The 20414-nt window shown below is 29.1% G+C and overlaps 4 protein-coding genes across 5 annotated transcripts; 1 reads left to right on the top strand and 3 right to left on the bottom strand.

Annotated features, from left to right (window-relative positions):
- Positions 1 to 1847: 1847 nt before the first annotated feature.
- On the bottom strand, positions 1848 to 3323 carry LOC114383623 (ethylene-responsive transcription factor ERN1-like). The gene has a single exon (XM_028343334.1). The coding sequence runs from the start codon at positions 2936 to 2938 to the stop codon at positions 1967 to 1969; it is 972 nt and encodes a 323-aa protein (XP_028199135.1). The 5' UTR covers positions 2939 to 3323; the 3' UTR covers positions 1848 to 1966.
- Positions 3324 to 6267: 2944 nt separating this feature from the next.
- LOC114369962 (syntaxin-132-like) lies at positions 6268 to 7641 on the bottom strand. Its single transcript, XM_028327244.1, has 3 exons — positions 7549 to 7641; positions 6808 to 6873; positions 6268 to 6432 (listed from the first exon to the last, which is right to left on the bottom strand). Exons 1-3 carry the CDS (start codon positions 7639 to 7641, stop codon positions 6268 to 6270), a joined length of 324 nt encoding a protein of 107 aa, XP_028183045.1.
- A 458-nt stretch (positions 7642 to 8099) lies between these two features.
- LOC114369973 (syntaxin-132-like) lies at positions 8100 to 11151 on the top strand. Its single transcript, XM_028327255.1, has 7 exons — positions 8100 to 8114; positions 8819 to 8875; positions 9022 to 9070; positions 9557 to 9645; positions 9729 to 9790; positions 10632 to 10668; positions 10760 to 11151. The coding sequence occupies exons 1-7, from the start codon at positions 8100 to 8102 to the stop codon at positions 10838 to 10840; spliced, it is 390 nt and encodes a 129-aa protein (XP_028183056.1). The 3' UTR covers positions 10841 to 11151.
- Positions 11152 to 14772: 3621 nt separating this feature from the next.
- On the bottom strand, positions 14773 to 18315 carry LOC114383634 (probable inactive shikimate kinase like 1, chloroplastic). Of its 2 annotated transcripts, none has more exons than XM_028343353.1 (10): positions 18111 to 18315; positions 17961 to 17998; positions 17211 to 17265; positions 17014 to 17086; positions 16838 to 16925; positions 16152 to 16234; positions 15729 to 15855; positions 15558 to 15630; positions 15384 to 15448; positions 14773 to 15128 (listed from the first exon to the last, which is right to left on the bottom strand). In XM_028343353.1, the coding sequence occupies exons 1-10, from the start codon at positions 18274 to 18276 to the stop codon at positions 15060 to 15062; spliced, it is 837 nt and encodes a 278-aa protein (XP_028199154.1). In that variant the 5' UTR covers positions 18277 to 18315; the 3' UTR covers positions 14773 to 15059. The 2 variants fall into 2 exon arrangements, with proteins under 2 accessions (XP_028199154.1, XP_028199145.1); XM_028343344.1 differs by having other exon boundaries at positions 15558 to 15636.
- Between the last annotated feature and the right edge of the window lie 2099 nt (positions 18316 to 20414).

Raw genomic sequence — 20414 nt, forward strand, 5'->3', positions numbered from 1 at the left:
TGTTGCATAACGCTTGTGTTTGAATTTCATTGAGTTAACAATTGTGGTTGGTGTTATTTTATGGAGTGTGTAAACTTGAATGGGTGTGAATAACGTGTGCGATTTTGTGCAGTAATGCTATTTATATAAATTTAGCTTTAAGTATTATATGTTTCACATGCTCTAATGTTTTATTATATACGAATGTGATAACTCACTTCCGGTGTGTGTTTGTGTTTGGACTGATTGCCACTTTGTTTCAGGTGAGCCTTCATATGATGAGTCACATGCTAGAGATGGAGAGACTTAGTCTGTGATAGGGATTATGATTTACTGAATGATATAATTGTGTTATACTTTTCTACTTTAGATTTTTTTTTATTATTTATTTAGAGTGGACGGCCTTGTTTTGAGTCGGGATAATCTTATCTTTTATTAAAAAAAGTAATATTCTATTATGTTTTCACTAAGTGGATGTGAACCTTTATCCTTTTGAATTGATTAAATTAAATGTGTTTAAAAAAAATTATTAATTAATTTTGCATGTTTTTTTTCCTTCTTTTATTATTATGTGTTTATAATCTTTTAATTAAATTTTGTATGATTTATTTAATTAGTTAGTTATAATTGTAAGGGTAGAGGGTGTCACAATAAAGGTCATACTTGTAATTAATTATACAATGCTGATTGGGTTGGGTCCCCTCTTGATAGATGTTTTACCTTAGGATATTATGTTCTTGTCATGTTGTCTCTTGGAAAAGTAAGAAGTTTGAGATTGTGACTAGAATATCAAGCTATGACGTTGGTTACATGTAAGCTAATAATATGGATCAAGCAACTAATTCAAGAACTAAATTTGTAGATATCTTTCAATTAAAGCTGTTTTGTGGTATTCAAGCAGCCTTCCATATTGCCTCTAATCCAGTTTTCATGAAAGAATCAAAACATATTAGCGTGTCATTTTATCAGAGAAAAGGTGCTCTCTAGCACCAAGTCCCTTAGGGTTCCCCATATTAGGTTCAGTTGTAACAAGCTGGGTCCATATAATTTTATTGAAATTTTTTTTTTTTACTAAACCTTATTAACAGAAAAGAATATAAGAAGGGAGCTTACAAGGGAGGTGAAATGATGTCTTTGAACGATATGCAACATGTAAGCATATCTTTGGACGTGATAAGTGATATAAGCTCAGTTGAGACATAATCTCCGCGTAAAGATTTTTGAGTGGGTCAATTCTGTGATGGTTCACACGCCAAGGTTAGTAGTAGCTATAGTTTATTGAAAATTTTGAGATGTACATGGCCTATCCAAATTACCAAAGGGGGATGACAATTATACTTGTAAATTGTAACATCATTGGACCAAAACTTGTTGGGTCAAGTGGTATGTTTAGTTTTCGTTTTCAGGTAAAGCTTAATAGTTTTGTGAATTAAAAAAAAAAAATCCTTTTCAAGTAAATTTAATATTCGAATTTTCTAAATAAAAAATAGGTGTCGGAAGAGTTTTGTTATTTTAAAACACCAAAGGTTTAAAACTGAAAAATCTGAGAAGATCCCAAAACATTTTTTTTCTCTAAATTACTCCCTTCGTCTCAAATATATATATATATATATATATAACCAATTTCAAATTAAGACCAAGTAATTAAATGTTTTTATTTTATTTTATTTTACACTTACTAACTTGTTCAAAGCAATTTTATTTGATTGAATGGGCTAATATATTATTTTTCATCTTTCAATTTGTAGTTGTCTGCTGGTTTTGCCAAATACATACATGAATGCTCTGACTTTTTACATAATAATGACTGAAAAAGGTTCCCTTAAGCAACTAATTCAATCCAAATATCTTCCTGCTAATATTTGGAAAGCAGTTAAAACAGAATTCTATTTCTTTTTATTTCTAAACAGAAAAACTAAAAAAAATAAACAAATACTGTAGAAAAATTGGAAGAAAGATTTGCTGGATCATACTTAGACCTTCAGGTTTAACACAAAAAAGAGCAAAAGGGTGGGAAATCCCAGATAGCTCCATTATTATTGTTAGAGTCTTGAAGAGTGTCCATGTACTCTTGCACACCATTAATTGCATAAAGTGAAGCTGATATTTGCCTTTCAACTTTTATCCTTTCAAAATCTGGAAGCTCCAAGCCAGCTATATCAGGCAGGTTTGCTACATCCATTACTTGGCTAAAAGAAGGTTCAAAACCCCATGAAGGATTGTTCTGATGAGAACCTGACTCGGACACCATGAAATTGCTCAAATCAGGTCTATAAGCATCATCATCAAATTGTTGTGTGTTTTGTGTTGTTGTCTCACTAGAAAGTGAGTTCTCACATGAGTCACTATTATTGCTTGAATTAGTACTATTACTAGTACTACAAGTGGTGCTATTGACCCTTCTTTTCTTCTCATTTCCCACACGTATTTTCTTTCGGAGACAATCCTGATCAATATACAGTTGTTGGATACTAAATTTGGACACGTCTTCCAACGAAGATTCAGACCTTAGTTCACCACGTTGTGGAGGACTAGCTCCTTCTGGTAGAGCGATCGACTCATGTCGGTTGCTCTTGATCCTTGTGTCACATGTTTCCACGACATATTGTTCTTGTTTGGTTTTGGTACCTTTTCTGTTGTTGACAAGATTCTGAATCCGCGAAGCGAGAGGGGAATCAAGGGACACACGTGTGATGAAGTTGGTGCGAGTGTTGGATCCACGAAGGAGGCATGCAGCTTCATCATAAGCCCTTGCTGCTTCCTCTGCTGTCTCATATGTGCCAAGCCACATTCTTATCTTTTGTGTTGTGTCTTTGATCTCAGCAACCCATTTCCCTGATGCTCTTTGCCTCACCCCAACATACTTGCTTTTGGTTTTGTTGTTGTTGTTTCTCCCTTTGCCTCCTTTTGATGTGCTTGCTCTCAAGTGCTTCTTTGGATGCTGGAATTGAATTTCCATCTCAAAGTGTAGCAGAGAAACTTCCTTAGCTCTCACAACTCACACATATAGATTTGGTTTGGTTCCTCAATTTTCATGTTGTTGCTTGCAAGTTTGTGAGATCATAATATATGGATTAAAAAAGTTGCTAAGTTAAGTAGCAAGTGGGCTTAGTATATTACAAGAGTAGTTCTTGAATTTTTTTTATTTTATTGTTGATTAGCTTTTAAAATGTATAAAATTATTATGTGTGATGAAGACAAGTTAGCAGTCACATTCAATTTCTCCTGACTTTGTTCGGAATGACCGCTATACCTGTCTCGTTTGTTGGCATTGCATTACTGAATACTGACACAGCCAAGTTATTTTATTTTAGATCCAGACTCCTAAACATAATCAATTTGATGTAATTATTTTGTGAATGCTGAAATAGAATTTTGATTCTTATCTATATTTTAGATTTCAGTTTCATTTATTGAGTTAAAGAATTCATTTTAATCTCTTATAGTGTCTTTGTTGGATGAAATTGATTCATCCTGTTATTTTTTCCCTCTAACATTGTCAACTTTGAGTGATGTGATATTTTTTACAGTTTGATATATATTATCAAGTTAATTAAATTAGAGTGATAAATTAATGGAAGAATCAATTAAGTCGGACAGAAAAATTCTAAGCAATTGAAGTGGTATATTTCTAACTTTAAGAGCATATTTGGATGGAAGACTTAAAGTGAGAAAAGTAATTATTCAAAGGATTTAAAATCTTTTCCCCTTAAATAATTTTTCAATGCCAAATTTGACAACGGTGTTCATGCCACGATAAGGAAGTCAGACAGAATGACCAAACCATCTACACAAAACCAAGTGAGGAAAATATAAAACAAGAAGCTAGTTTTGTTCCCTCTTCCCATCTTTTTGCCTAGGTCAAGCACTTGAAAAGATAGTAGTGATGGAGTGAATGGCCTCCACTTGGAGGCTCCCAAATGATGCTTGAGATGCATCCATAAACTCAGACTCAAAAGGCCATGCTTAGCACTAATTAAGGTGGACCAAGTCGTTTGTCACCATCATATCTATACCACTACACACTTAAATACTATATTATAGAACTAAATTATGCTTCTTTTTTTTAGAGAAACTTAATTATGTTTTTAGGAATTTGAGGCTTGAGATAAATCTGTTTGTTATTCATCAAATTTTAAAAAATTATTCTAGTTTCTACAATTTTCTTTTAAAATCATTTGATCTCTAAAAGTCGACAACGTTAACGAAAATGGTGACATGACGTTTGAAAGTATACAATGATAAATGCCGAGAGCGCTTCCACTTTCATTAACGTTCTCTACCCCAGGGACTATGAATTTTCAAAAATTATATGGACTAAAAACACATTTCATTAATATGTAAAATTATATATCAATTTTACAATACTTTTTTATAATATCGTATATTCCCCTCTCTCTATCACATTAATCATATTATTATAAACTTCTCTTTGATTTTCTCTTCCTATCTCACTTTATTATACAATTTTTTATTAGGTATTATACAAATTTTTGTATAAAGAAATAGTGTTTCATTTTTTATAAGATATTTATGCCCTTATCATGCCGTGTGAACTGCTTTTGTTGCAAGTTGTCCTCACGTCACTGCCTAACCCCTCTCTGGTCTCCACCTTTATATTCATATGTTCATCATTTTCAACTAATCCAACAATGTTTGTGATATACAAGACATTGTCGTTGTCTTATTTGTTAACTAAGAAAGACAATAAAGCCAATCTAAAAAACTTTTTTCAATTTGAGTTAATCGACAAAGTTTTTTGTTTTGTTTTCTTTTTATATTTTTTCTAATGATGAAATGAAATTTGATAAGTAATTGCGTACCACCAAAGTGTACACATTGAATCCCATGTTGGACGCGAATGAAAATATAAGGAAAAGGACACAAACATTACTATATTAAACAAGTTGGGTATCTAACATTGGACCAATGTTATTTCAATCTATAAAAAAATTATAAAAAAAATGGAATTATGCTATCTTAATCTATCCAAAATTCAAAATTATATATATATTTATCCTAGTCGGTGTATATTATTATTTAACACAAAAAATTTTAGACTAAAAAATCATTAAATCTTTTTGTTTTTCAAAATTTAATTTAAGAATATCATCGTACTTTATTATATAACTTAAAAAAATTATTTATGTAGGAGAGAATCGTGAGAAAAAAAAAGGAGAGATAAAAAGAATGTAAAGAGCTTAAGCTTAGAGATGTCATGAGTTTGAATTCTCCTAGTAACATTTTAACAAAAACTTACAGCTAATAGTGATTATTGATATTTTTTTCCATATATATAAAGGGAATAGTAATAATTATGCCACTACTTATATGAAACAATCATAATAATTAATTAATCATGCTAACGGTAATTGCTAGATTAACATGATTTGAAAATTCAAGATGGAAATATAAAGTATATACATGTTACTAAGTTGTAGAATTTTAGAAGAAAGATTTTAAACCTTATCATACAATAATGGATGATATATAACATGTTTTTCGCACACCATTCCATGGATGATGTATAACATAATTAGTAAATAACTTAGTTTTTAAGCATGTTATCAAGAGTTCAATTCACTTGTTGTTTGATAAAAACATAATTTGCTAACCTTTTTATGCACATATAATTCCAATTATTCCTTATTTTAAACTTTGTCTATACCTCTTTTACTTTAGAATTTATTTTCCCAGGAATTTAGTTAGTTTGTTTAAATTAGGAATTATTTCTTATGCTTTTAAACTTTTTGAATGTAGGAATTGAATTTCAGTTTTGGAACATTGCTGGAGTCAAAGTCAAGGTGGAGAAGCAAATTCGTCCAACGCAAAAGAAACATCCTCTATGTCTTTTTATCTAATTTTCATTTAAGGTTATAACAAATAGATTATGAAAAATAATTATTTTTATCATTTTTACTAAAACTAATTGTAGTTTCTTAATATGCATTTTATTTCTCTAATTTATTACTTTGACATTTCAAACAGGATTTCTTCTGTCTTTTGTTTATAAGGGTAAAAGAAAGAAAAGAACAAATGCGATCTTAAATTTTTAAAATGACAGATAAATAAAAAAGCAATTTTTTTTCCTTCAGAAGTGATTGGAGATAGTAATCAATATATTTTCTTTTATGTAACAATAGTATACATCTCAATTCAATATTTGTTGGTTCAAGTTTCTTTCAAGTGCAATATAACACGTAAAGAATGTTCTTAAAACATGCGAAACCAAAAGAATGGATCGGGAAAAAGAATCATGAGGTATAAGTTGCTGACTGGAAATGGAAACTATACACCGTTTTTGGTAACCCGTGGTTTGATGATAGCAACAACAATTATTATAACAACGATCATGATTGCAATGCACATCCATTTTCTAGAGTTCCTTTGTAGTTTCTTTGCCTTCTGGAGGGCATTGTTTCCTTGATGCACGTGATCCACTGCACTTGAAACCTGATGCAAGAGCAGAAACCAACTTTGATCAACCAATCAATTTTTCAGTGATTAATACACACACACACACTAAAACTGCTAATTTTGACCATACATACATTACATTGACCATACAGATGATCAAGATTAACTATTCTCATTGGTGCAACTGTTTAATTATTATTATGTATTACCTAAATTTATAAAAATTAAAAAACAATAAGAAAATAATCAATTAACTCTTATTTTCATGTATTTTAAAAGTATATATTATGTTAATCTAGATAGTGAAGATTGTTTTAATTAGTTTTAATCTTAACCATACATACAGTTGAAATTTGCTCATTCATTGCTCTCAGCTTTCACTTGATATGCAAAAAGATAAAAAAAAAAAACCTGTGTTTCTATGTTGTCAAGCATGTCTCCTTGCGCATCCACTAACACTGAAATATCCAGAAATATCTGAAGACATGAAGCAATTAACGTCCAAACTAGATATCTATCTCTACCTTCACATATCTTGCAGGTGTGTGTATTATATGCATATTTGTGCCAGCATAGCATCTAAACATACTTTTGAGAATAAATTGCATTCTTTTCTTATGGCACCCTAACAAAGACTTGCAAAAGCAATTTTTAGCTTCCCACAAGTGTAGTGCTGTGATATATTTTATGGCTTCCATCTCTCATGACATGTATGGATCACTTGTGCAAAATGTACATAAATATATCAAAAAAAGAAGACCAAGAATGTGTGAACTGGGAAGCTGAAGAAATAATATAAATATCCTAAACAGCAAAACTGTAACAGGAAATTCCTTCACAAGTGAAGTGATAGTGATACCATTAGTTTTATAGTGTAATAAGACTAAATCCATCATCATATGAAAGCATAAATATTTTCCGGTTCAAAATAATCTCAATCCATTAACCCCCCCGGCCCCCCTGTCCTAGTGGTTCTATAGGCCTTTTATATAAATTGTACTTATTAGGACAGAATGTAAAAAAAAAAATAAAAAGTAAATCTGCACAAGTAATTATTTTATGCACTATTTTCTGCATGTCTGTCATCATCTAATCAGGATATTAAGTGTCCTAATTTGTGGAGCTACATTATCGCAGTCAAATTAATTGAACCAACTGATTAAATAACTGTGGTAAATCAAGAAGCTTACTCTCAACATCTCTAACTGCTTCATCTTGCTCTTGAATTTCAGCCAAGGTGTCCATTATCTACAAAGATAACTCGATGTATGAGGAGTGTACAATGATTCAATGACAAGGTAGGTTTCCTAATATCATATAATTTGCCTGGCCTCGTCCTTGTTCTTGAATTGCCTTCTGGAAAATTTGTTCACTATCTCCAGTTTCAATTAATCTGTCAATTGTCTATACATAGTTAAATGATTAGAAGACAAACTTCTAAAAGACATTTCCATCAGCGGATGAATAAAAGTTAAGAAAAGAAAGAATACCTCCTCATCAGCTCTTGTGCCCGTAACTGAAAATCATGAAAACCAGAGAATAAAAACAAATTAACTCCATTTCAATGAAAACTAATGGTATAAAATTGAATACAACCACTAATGAGTAAACAACTCAAACATATCCCCTAAAGTTTCATGCCAAAGCAAAGGGAAGCAAATGCTTAAGGATGTCTTATTTTGATATTTACAAAAGTTAATAAGATGTTTACTGAAGCTGTATATGCAATTTTTTATTTGCAATATTTATTGAATGCAGTTAGGCCTTTAACTTGGATTTGTACAATGTATTGGGCTGTGAATTCAATCCTTCCATTGACTGTTACTGGGGGGACAAAAACAGAATACCTGTGCACTAATGAAAATTCAATGCATATATCCATAATAACCTGTCACTACATAGGTCTTAACAGTAGTGTAGTACTTAATAATTAAAAAGTCTTTGTAGTGAGATCATATAAAAAATTTGAAAAAGATTATTTGTTCTGTTACTGTTTGAATTTTACATGCATCTAAGATTAGTATGTGCTTTTGTGGTATGTAGAATATTGTGCTTGGATAGCAATAACTTGTGTGGCTAGTTTACCAAGAACGTGCAGATAGCAACATCAGTGTTAAAGTTGAACCATATATATTAATTTGATGATCTATTTTTTTCTTTACTCAGGAATCATTTGAAATTCCACGTGACCAAGGCCAATGAGGTGGTGACGTTGAGTTAGGAGAATATGCAAGGAATTCAGGAGACTTGGGCTTGGATAGTTTTTTCAAAAAGGTGGTTATATATATATATATATATATATATATATATATATATATATATATTTGAATAAAAGCATTAATAAGCTTATCTTTCATTATTTCTTTCCATGTTCAATCATATTGCTCATCCGATTGAATGATCCTATGGCTTTTTTTAATAGGTTCAAGAGCTTGATAAACAATATGCCAAGCTGGATAAGCTTTTGAAAAAGCTCCAGGTAACCTGTCTTTACAAACTTGACTACTATTGTTGGTTTATACAAATAATGAAAAGCTGTTGTGCTTCCTTGTTGGTTTATACTATGAACTAAAGATTACTTGAAATTTTCCTCACCATTTTTATGCAAATTAACCTTGTATGCAGGATGCCCATGAGGAATCCAAAGCCGTGACCAAGGCTCCTTCCATGAAGGGTTAGTATAATATTGTTTTATCATTTTTTCAAACAATCTTATGCATGTTCCATTGTTCTTTTTTATTTTAATTTTTTAATCACCATAAATAAAGTAATAAAAAGAAAAATTATTTAGTGATGCATCCCTCCTTTCATATAATTTCTTAAAAATATTATAGTGAGACACACACAAATGTGGAAATTACTACTCCTTTTGTGACTCGTTGAACTTTTAGCAGAATATATCTTGTAGGCATTAATGAAATTTTGTATTGTAAAATATAATTAAATAAACATGTATAGAGTAGTAGTTTGCAAGCAAGTATTATTTATAGTTTGAAATTATGATATTGATATGTAGAAGAATTTGCTGTAAGATAGTTTCTAGATGTTAAATTGCCCTTCTGATAAAACTACAAATTTGAAGGTAGTTGTTCTGCAGATGTGAACAAAGATCACGAGTGTTAAACTAATTGCTTTAGCTTGATCCTATGATTATCTGCAGCTATAAAGCAGAGAATGGAGAAAGATGTTGATGAAGTTAAGAAAACTGCACATTACTTAAAGACCAAAATTGAAGAACTGGACAAAGAAGTGTCTTTACTGAATGCCTGTAAGTGTTTTATTCAATCCATAGATTCTTGGTGTAAATTGACTCATTCCATTCTGTATTTTAGAATTTGGCAAACGGGTGTGGAAAAGGATCAGGTGCTGACCGGTCAAGAACAGCAACAACCATGTCAGTTATAATCCGGCTTTTTATTTCATTATAATTGTCTCGTAACTTTCTCCTCAAATTGAATTTCTCATTGCATTTGTATTTTAGTATATGTAATTCTCTCTCATTGCATTTGTAGTTTAGTATATGTAATTCTCTCTCTGCTTCCATAATTTTACAACTATTCATTTCTCAAATTCTCTTGCAGTACACAAATTCAAATGTATAACAATTTAGATACTTAATATTTTACTTGATAAATACAAGTCTATAAGAGAGTCTCCAGCATGAATATTCCTCTTCTAAGGCAACTCAATTTCTAGTCCTTTTGAGTCTAAAATATTATTTTGTCCTTGGCATCTTGGTTGATATTCAATCAACAATATGAATATATCTTTCGTAATATGATTATATATTATATATATCTGGAAACTAAGGAATGCCTAAAAAGGATAAATCAAGAGTAAAGGAAGGTGTTATCATCTCAATCTAAATGCCCAAAAGCCAATGTAACTTTTTTTTTCCGGTAAATGATCAATGTAACTTTTTTATATTATGAACCTAGTTTATAATAGGAAACTTTTGTACCGGAGGTTCTTTAATCCTTAAAATAAAAGTTATGTTAATTTGTTGTGGTGGGCTTGTGGTCTAACTTATCTTACTTATATAATATGATTAGTGATTACATGATAATTTTTCCACATATTTCATGGCTTTCAACTTACATGAATATGCAACCTATGCTGAATCAAAATGAGTAAACCTGGGGATTCAAACTAGGATTACACTGTTGGTCTTCTGAATCATTTTTGGCTTAATGTTTTATTGGACCTATCTCATCTGTACCTTGCATTTTTTGCAGTTCTTTAAAAAAGAAACTGAAAGATACTGAATTTCAGGTGGGTTTGTCTCATTTTTTTTAGATCTTTTTTTTATTCTCCTGTTCTTTCAATTCACTTGAACTGAGTCCACTTTTGAAAATCTTTGCAGATCCTGAGAGAGGCCATCCATCAAGAGTATCGTGAGGTGGTTGAGAGACGTGTTTTTACAGCATGCCTACTCGACAATTGAATAATGACTAAATCAACAAGATTGCAACGACAGACTTTAAACGCATCCACAACTTTATTTATGCATAGAACAAATTTATTATCATATTGAGAAGATTGTTGTGTAATGAAAAGAATACAACTCCTAAGAAGGGCCAGTAAATGGAGCTTATGTGAGCACTAAGCAGGTAACTCAAAATGTTCAATGATACCAAACTGAGTACTCCAGGCCAATAAATGCATTATCCCAAAGAACAGAGCTTTCATGAGCACCATGTAACTAATGCTATTTCCTGTTGCTATCTAAGTGCAAGAATGTCAGGTTTATCATAATTTATTTCGTGGATTAGCATTATTTAATTAATTATTAGAACTTTGTTGGATCATTAAATGATCAACCACACTTCAACTTATAGCTAAAAGAAAGTGAAGTATACTGTCAGTTCATAGTATATTAGAATGAAAAAAAATCAGAGAACATTTTATACACATCATGGAGTCTCTAAGAAGTTCACTGTTATATAATCTGGAAGGAATAATTTAAAATTTAAAATTAAAATTACAAAAATAATTTTTCGACGTTAAAAAAAAAAGGATTCTGGGAAGTGGGAAGTGCTGATTTTACAAGAATAATTTCATGATCTGATTAGTCATTAAGTTTTCTTCATTGGCAAGAAGAAGCCACTGAAGAATACTTTAAATGAGGCATAAATGCATAATGCATCCATTATTTATTTAACTCAAACATAGTTGACCATTGAAAATTAAACACAAGTAGAAGAAGCTTCTAGATTAATTTAGTTGTCACTATCCATGGCAACCTCTTTGATTATTTTTTTTTCCTTTTAAAAACGGAACAGGTGCAACACTGACGAATAAAAATAACAAAACCGTGAAGAAAGTTTCATACGTTTGAGAACCCGCATTCCCCAAACCCCACAACTTTCCTTCATTTTCTCAGCAAACAAGCAGAAAAAGGCAAAACAAGATGGCACATTATGCACAAAACTAGATCTGACAAAAAAAAAAACGCATGAAAACAAAGAAGAAGAGGAACAAGACATGTTTTCAAACTTTTTGTTTTTTAGTTCCTTGGTTTTATTGTTTTTTTTTTAAAAATTATTTAGGTAAAATTATAAGATTGATTCCCATTTTATCTCCAATTATGAATTTGGTCCCCTATCATTTAATGAACAAATTTAGTTGGTCAATTTTATAAATTCCTGTAAAATTGATCTGAAAGTCCGCTTTAGATGTTGTTATAGAGATAGATTATTATTATTATTATTATTATTATTATTATTATTATTATTATTATTATTATTATTATTATTATTATTATTATATAGATCATATTTCTTAATTCACCAATAACAAATATATTCTTTAATCTTTAGATGCTAAGCGATAGATCAAGTTCCTTAATTAAAAAAAAAATCATATTCCTTGTAGAGATACATAACATTCCTTAATTCACCGGAAAAAATGTTCCTTATAGAGATAAATTATATTCCTTAATTCACACAAAAAAATTCAAGTTTTGTTTTCTGAAAAAAGTTAAGATTTTTATTTACTAAAAGATCATGTTTAGTAAATGATCTGAAATAAATTTTTAATTTTTGTTATATTTTACTACAAAGCACGTGATTTTTATTATTTACTAAACGGTCATGTTTTGTAAATAATATTTAAATAAAAATTTAATTTTTGTTATATTTTACTTCAAAGTACATGACTATCAACGTAGCATTATTATAATCTAACCAAATGTTTTGTGTTAGAGTTTTGAGTATGTAATGAAGGTAAAAGAAAATTATGTTATGATTGTGATTATGTTTTATAAGAAAAATTGAATGAAATTTTAATTTAATTTCTATTATATTTTTTAATCAATGTTATTTATATTTCAAATTTTCATGTATTAACTAAAAGCAGGTAACAACTATGGGTATAGGCATTTAGCGATCCAATAGAAAAGAACACTGGCATTAAAGTTACTACCCACAAAGAAGGACAATAATGTTTTTTATAAGTACTTATCAAACAATAAAATGATGTAATCTCTTTAATAAATTAAAATTAAATATATATATATATATATATATATATATATATATATATATATATATATATAATAATAACCTATACATAAGTTAGAATTATATTTTGTAGTAAAAAAAGTTTAAAATAATAAAACTTTTCATATTTTAAAAATAACAATTTTTTCTATTATACTCGAAGGTAAATAAATCTTTCTTATACACTCTTTTGGTTTTCTTTGAATCTTTTTTAAGAAATAAACTTCACACAAATTACTTTTTTGGTTTGCATGTGAAAAGTTGTAATATTAATTAGAGAAAAAATTCTGTAGTGAAAATAATTTTATAATATCATTCTATTATAAAAATATGATAAGTTTATTAACTTTTATAAAATTATTTTAAAAGTCATATATAAGATGATTTATAATTGGATGATAATGCATCACTATTTAACTCTATTAATTATATTTATTGAATAATAAAATAATCTAGGTTAAATTAGTTTTTTACTTCTCTAATTTATTTTTTAGATTCAATTTAGTCCTCTAACTTTTTTTTGTTTAATTTGGTCCTTTAATTTTAAAAATCAATTCAATTTGATCCTCTAATTTTTTTAGGTTCAAATTGATTATCAAATTTTTAAAAACGATTCATTCTTTTTTTTTTTTTGGGAAATATACATTTTGTGGCGGTTTAACATCACTTAGTGAAGATTTTAAATTTTGTAATTCCTTACCATTTAGATTGAAAGAACAAATTAAATTAATTTTAAAAAATAAAGGATGAAATTAAATTCAAAAATAAATTTAAAGAACCAAAATTGAATTTGTATACTAATTAACTAATAATCTCCCATAAGTAATAGTTCTGTTAGTTACACCATCAAATGAAGACTTAAACCAAAGTGTAACAAAAATAAATTACTCTAAGAAACAGAGTGGGGTATTGTGGTAACAGCTGTCAGCTAAGAAGATGCAAGAGAAATTTTAGGGGAACTAATAACTATGACTGTAATTTGGCATTCAAGGCTTCTAGCTGTCTCTTTCAGGGCTGTGGGGGACAAATCAATCACTTAATCTTGAAGAAATGGAGATTATCTTAATTGAAGTAATTGGAAGGTAAAGGGAGAATATTAAAATATTTTCTGTTTGGTTGGATGGTTAATTCCGCACATAATTCTTCTTGGTTTGATTAGTTGCTTTTTAGGTTTGTTTCAACCTTATGTTTGTATCGTTAGTCTAAAACAGAAGTTAGAAAAAAATGGTATGTTTGTTTCGTTCACAAGTTAGAATGGTAACCAATAGAGTGGATATTTCCATATTCACTTTATGAAAAAAAATACTTGTCTTCATCCCTGTAAGGATAACATTTTTAATCCATATTTAATGGTTCTCTTGATAGAGTTTAATCATTTTTCTGCAAATGCATTGATATATTTTTTTTCATTCAAGTTATTGATTCAAGGGATGGAGAAGATTATAAATCTTATTGAATAGATCTAAATAATCTCTTTTTCGTTTTAAGTCAGAAAAAATAAAGAGCAAAAGTTAATTCAGCCTCATTGGAATTCAGAGTAAAACTCGGGATTTTTGTCATGTTGCAATTTAAAATGAAATACAATTTGAGATCATTGTATTATTTTTTTTTATTCTAGGTGAGAGGACACGCTATATCTTAACCTATTAGGTCAGAGACTAATTCTGCTCGCTGTGCGTGACTGTCGTTGGTCCAGTATTACTTTTGTACTATATTAATATTAATTGGAGTGAAAACTTTCATAATTTGATTTCAAATTATTAATTTCTATTTTTTTCATTCCTTTCTTTTTCTTAGATTCTAATCCAAAAATAAAAGAATTGAGTGAATTAAAAACCAAAGGAAATTCAGGGCCAAGGGTGAAGATATCCGAAGCTAATTCAGGAAGAAATCAAGTAATCATTGATAAAAAGAAGAAAAAAAAAGTAGGCAAAAAAGTTGTATTGGAGGTACAGAAAGGAGTATTTTTCTCCTCCCCTATATAACACTATAGTACAGAGTAAGTCTTAAAACAACAACAACAATAGGAAGACTGAAATTTCAAAGGAAAACAACTAAAAAGAAAACTGAAATTTGAGAAGCTAACACAGGGATTGCAAATTTAAAAATGTTTAGATTGTCCAATTTGATTCCGGGTAAAGGAAGGGAGCATGTCCAAGTTGGTTAAAATGGTCTTGCAGCCTCTTCCTGCATCTTCTTTACTCTGGTCAACTTCTCAATTTCCCTAAGAGCCTGAAATTAGTTAAGAATAACAATTGATAAGAATAAGGCTACTACACAGCCAGAAAAAAAATTCAGTAAAAATTTGTCAAGATTCAGTAAGAACAGTTAGATAAGTCAAAATGGTTAGGAACTAGGAACCAATCAACTATCCAAAGTCAAAAACAATGCTTTACTCATTATACCAAAAATTTAGCTCATCTAATACTTCCTAACAAGAAACAGTTAGCATGGCATGCTTCAAATTGCTTGCATAAAAATTACAACCTCCAAAGCCATGTCTTCTCTTGTAATTTCATCTAAGTTATCACAACCCAGCCGAGAAACTACTTCTGCAAAAAGAAAGAAGCCTTTAGGACTTGAGACAAACATTTTAAATCACCCCAACCTCCCCTTGCTTAACAAAAACTGTAAACAAAAAAAACAGGGAGCGTTGTGTACTTTGAACTGAAATAATAGCATCAGCTGTAGCATATCCAACTCTGTATTTATCGTACAGAGCACCTAGTTCATCCTGTACCTAACATCATTTATCAGAGACATTAGGAATTTAGATTACTGAAAGAAGTTTGTATACTTGTGCCACTACACTTTTCACAGCAGGGAATAAACCTCTGGGTATGATCCTGAAATAGATATTTCAGATGGAGCAAATTGACTCTTATCTTCAATTACATCTCTGGCCACAAAATCTAGAGGCACATCAATCCATAATGAAATCCCATGTCTCAGAAGGGCCCTATGTCAATTTAAGAGCAAGTCAATATAATATCGAGGTTAACATAGAGTTTGGCATACTATTTAAGCTGCAGTTAGTTTTTTCACTCATTCACACAGTCAACAAATCAAAACTGTTGGATGAAAACTAATTGGATCAAATCTCAAATGCGTGATTTAAGTCTGCATTTACCAAGAAAAAATGAGTTGTTCGATCTTCACCCAACAATTCTGACTTACTAACTGTGTGAATGTATGAAAAAATGACTACATTGAATCTAGATTGTGAGCTCTTAGCTAGCAGTTATAAATCCATACAGATTAGTGGAGCTTGTAACAGTGCCATTTCCTGCACAAACCACTAGTCGACCCATGGACGATAATTGCTTCAGTACTTCAGTCTGCAGCATTTGACATGTAAAACATAAGTATTTGATATTCTACTTCAACAGTTAAGTGATGGAAATGAGCATATTTATCCAGAAAATTCAGTTAAAAAAGAAAGATGTCAGCCAAGGTAATTAAAAGAAATTAGTAATATGGTCACACCGCTAGGCGTGAGCCTCATGCCCTTCTAGAGTCACACTTTTCTAATGTACAGATGACCTGCCATTATGAACTCATACAGCAATTAAGTATGCATCCAAAGTAAGATTCAGCAAGTCTAATACAATCAAGGTTTAATATGCTTGTTAGCTTCTGTAAATATAGTGAATGCTTGTTTTAATATTGGTAAAAAATAATTGTTAATATTGATCTTTATAAATATATATTTTTTAAAATAGTCCATCTGATGACGCCACATGTATTTAGATATGTCACATCACATGTCATTTTAGAATAGTCACTAAAATAGCATTTTTGTCATCATTAAATGACAACAAAGACCCTTTTGAAAGAAATTAAATTTATGATAACCAATCCAAAACCATAGAATTTTTTTATAGGGACTAAAACCAAAATCCACCATATGTTTATGGACACTAAAAACTGCAATCAATCACCTCAGACTCATAGAAGCCTTTTTCGTCACTCTCTCTGAATGATTTTGCAGCCAGTGCACCACCTACAGCTTCTTCCACCAAACTATCACTGGACAGAGTACATAACCATCAAGTAAAGCTAAATAACTGGAAGCTCCATTTTTCTATCAGAGAAAAACAATGTAAACAGTACATACCTGTCGAAATAATAATACCGCAATGCATCAGCCAGCAGCTTCCCCAAACTAGTTTTAAGAGAGCTCTTCAAACCTTAAATCAAATAAACACAATTTAATTTAGTAAAAAAATAAAAAAGAATTTGATCGTGTCACATAAGCCACAACAAACATCCAAACCCCCATTAATCGAAATGCTAGCTGGTGTTCTTTCTTACCAACCAGAAATATGGAGGTCCCTTTGAGCTCAGAAGACACCTCTGCTGCTTTCTTCTGAACAAAAACTAAACAAACAGTTAAAACAATCTTCTATTCTATTCTATAATTGCTGCAAAATTAATTTTGATTAAAATTGATTTTGAATTGATTTGATTTTTGTTTGAATGTTTTTGTTATAAGTTATGAGTAAAATTTAATATAAATTTATAGTTTAAATACTTTTTTCGTCCTTGCAATTTAGTAATTTTTTTTTTATTTTCGTCATTGTATTTTTTTTTTCATTTTAGTCCTTATAAAATATGTTTGTTTTGGTTTTCATTATTAAAACCTTTAAATAGCACTTTTTGAACAGTAAAAAATGTTTTCAACAATGAAAAAAATGTCATGTTAAAGATAAAAAAAAAATAAAACAAACACATCTTAACAGGATTAGAACGAAATTTTGTTGAAAGGACGAAAATGAAAAAAACATTAAATTACACATACTAAAATAATATTTAAACCTAATTTTTTTTATGCAATGCAAGACTGGCTAAAGTTGCTCCAACTAATAATTAATTCTGAATTTTTTTTCTTTTTTTTTGACATGTGAAAAATAATTTAAAATTAATTTTGAACTCAGAATCATCTATTATTCTCCAACGTGTAAAATTCATTTAAAATCAATTTTAAACTCGGAATCAATTATTCTCCATTGTGAAATCAAACACGCATGATTCTATTTATACAACAATCTTTATCTGTCTCACCTTCACCGCAAGAGACGAGTCCGTGGCACCAAGCGAAGCTGAATAATAATAAAAATGCAAACGCAACAACAACAACATTCATTAACTAACTAACTGCACAAAATTTGAATTCAGAAACCGGAGGGGAAAGAAATGCAATACGAGGCTTACACGAAACGGTGCCGTCTGATACTGAGCAATTGAGCCTGCGCAGTCGATGGAGGTTTGGGTTCGGGAACTTGAGGAAGGAGTTTTGGTGCTTGAATTGAAGAAAATTGGAAGGGCGATTAAGAAGTGGGAGAGGAGTGTTCCTGTGGCACAGGCTTGCCTTCTCCATTCCAATCTTATTATCTTTCTCTGTCTTCACTCTTGCTCTTTCTAGTTTCAACTATAAACTAAAAATAATAATATTCTTTTTTCACTATTTTATTTCCATTATTATTACGTCTATAATCTATCTATCTATACTATTATAAAAATTTAAATGTTTTTTATTCATTTAATATATGGTAGCCTTTTTTATTTTAATTCTTATTTATTTTATTTTATTTTGATATTTGATATGTGAAAAAAATTATTTATGTGATCATGCAACTAACTAATATGGAAACATAAATCTGCTTTTGTTTAAACAAGAGACTGAAATTAAAAAAAAAACTAATAAAAAAGAGACTCATGGTAAAAAAAAAATTACATTTTAGAGAATAAAACAATAATGTTAAAACTTAAATAAATTATAAAAACTAAAATGTGACAAAAACAACCATGTATTATAAAGGAAAAAGTTGAATAAACACCTCAAATCCTTATATAACACCGAGAGAGAAAAAAAAGTATAATATATGATGTATGATTTTATAAGAAAAAAGAAATATAACACCGAGAGAGAAAAAAAAGTATAATATATGATGTATGATTTTATAAGAAAAAAGAAATAAAATATATTAGTAAAGTGGTCAAAACAATTAGGTGTCTGTATATTATTATTCATAATTAAAATATAATAAAAAAAATTAAAATATTATATATAAAAAGTACTCACGAATATAAGAAATAATGCAAACAAAATAGGATGAAAAAAGTTAATCATGTGAATCACTAAGTAGCTCTAGCGGTGGGAGGTTTGGAGTAATATTTATGATGATGTATGTTCAATCTTCAATGCAATTATAGTAAATAAAAAATAATGCTAAAATATATTTTTTGTCTTCATAAATATAAATATAAATATGAATATATTTGAAATATGCCCATGTAAATTTTTTGATACATTTTTTCATCTTTACGAAATTAAAATATATCGTTTTTAGTCTCAACATAGATTTGAATAAATCCAAATCTATAATGATAAGGTTTTACATCGATCATATGTGTAGATGTGATGTTTTGATATTAATTATGCATATAATTAATGTAAAATATGATATTTTTACATCGAGTAAAAAATCATATATGTTCAAATGTTCAAACTTTATTCTGGTAAAAAAAAAAATATATTTCAATTTGATGAGGATAAAAAACTTATTTAAAATTTTACGTAGATAAATTTCAAATATTTTCACGAGCATAAAAAACAAAAACAAAACAAAAAGAAAGAAGTTAACCATACTATTTAATTTTGATTAGTATTGATAGAATTATAGAAAAACTGTTATAATTACAAATAATAAAACCATATTTTTTTTAAATAAAAAAAACTGCATTTTTTGACAAAAACAATACATAACAAACTTGAATTCAATTTCTGTATACTGTTTCATACAAAAATCATGAAAAATTTGAATTTAAAGATAATTATATGTCATGTGAAAAAATAAAATAAAAACTTATCTTTTATTCAAGAAAAAAAAAACATTGAAAGTTAAAACAAAACCGTAATCTTGTTTGCTTCAATTCTAGTGCTAAGGCAACCTGTTCTTACCCCCAAAACATATTTTAACTTTAGATAAATAGTTACTTTTTTCGTTAAATGTGTAATTCAGTAATAAATACATCCCTGAAAGATAAAAATATAACATTTTTTCAAAGTGTAAAAGGTGTGATAAATATATTCGACCGTAATTTTTGTTCGTCATCGTTAATAAAATAGTTAATATTTGAAAAAGTGAAATAAGAGATATATTTATCTTTTAGGGTAATTTGGAAAAATTTATAATGATTAATACATTATTACAATGTTTTATTTTGGTAGACTGGTATAATGTTTATTTTGGATAATTTCTATTGTAATAGAAAAATTATGGTTGATAATCAATATTATCTTTATTATTATGTTTGTTTTAAATTATATTTGTCAATAAAAAATTTTAAGTGATTATTGTAATGTTATGTTTGTGACAATAAAAAAAGACGAAAATTTATCCTAAAATTATATTTTACCTTTAAATGAAAAGAAATTTCAGATCTAATAATTAGTCCAATAGAAACATTATAATATTTAGGTCCAATAAAAAATTAGTGTCATTTTCGTCTAAT

Source organism: Glycine soja, chromosome 2 (genome assembly GCF_004193775.1).
Source record: "Glycine soja cultivar W05 chromosome 2, ASM419377v2, whole genome shotgun sequence".
In the NCBI taxonomy this organism is placed as follows: domain Eukaryota; kingdom Viridiplantae; phylum Streptophyta; class Magnoliopsida; order Fabales; family Fabaceae; genus Glycine; species Glycine soja.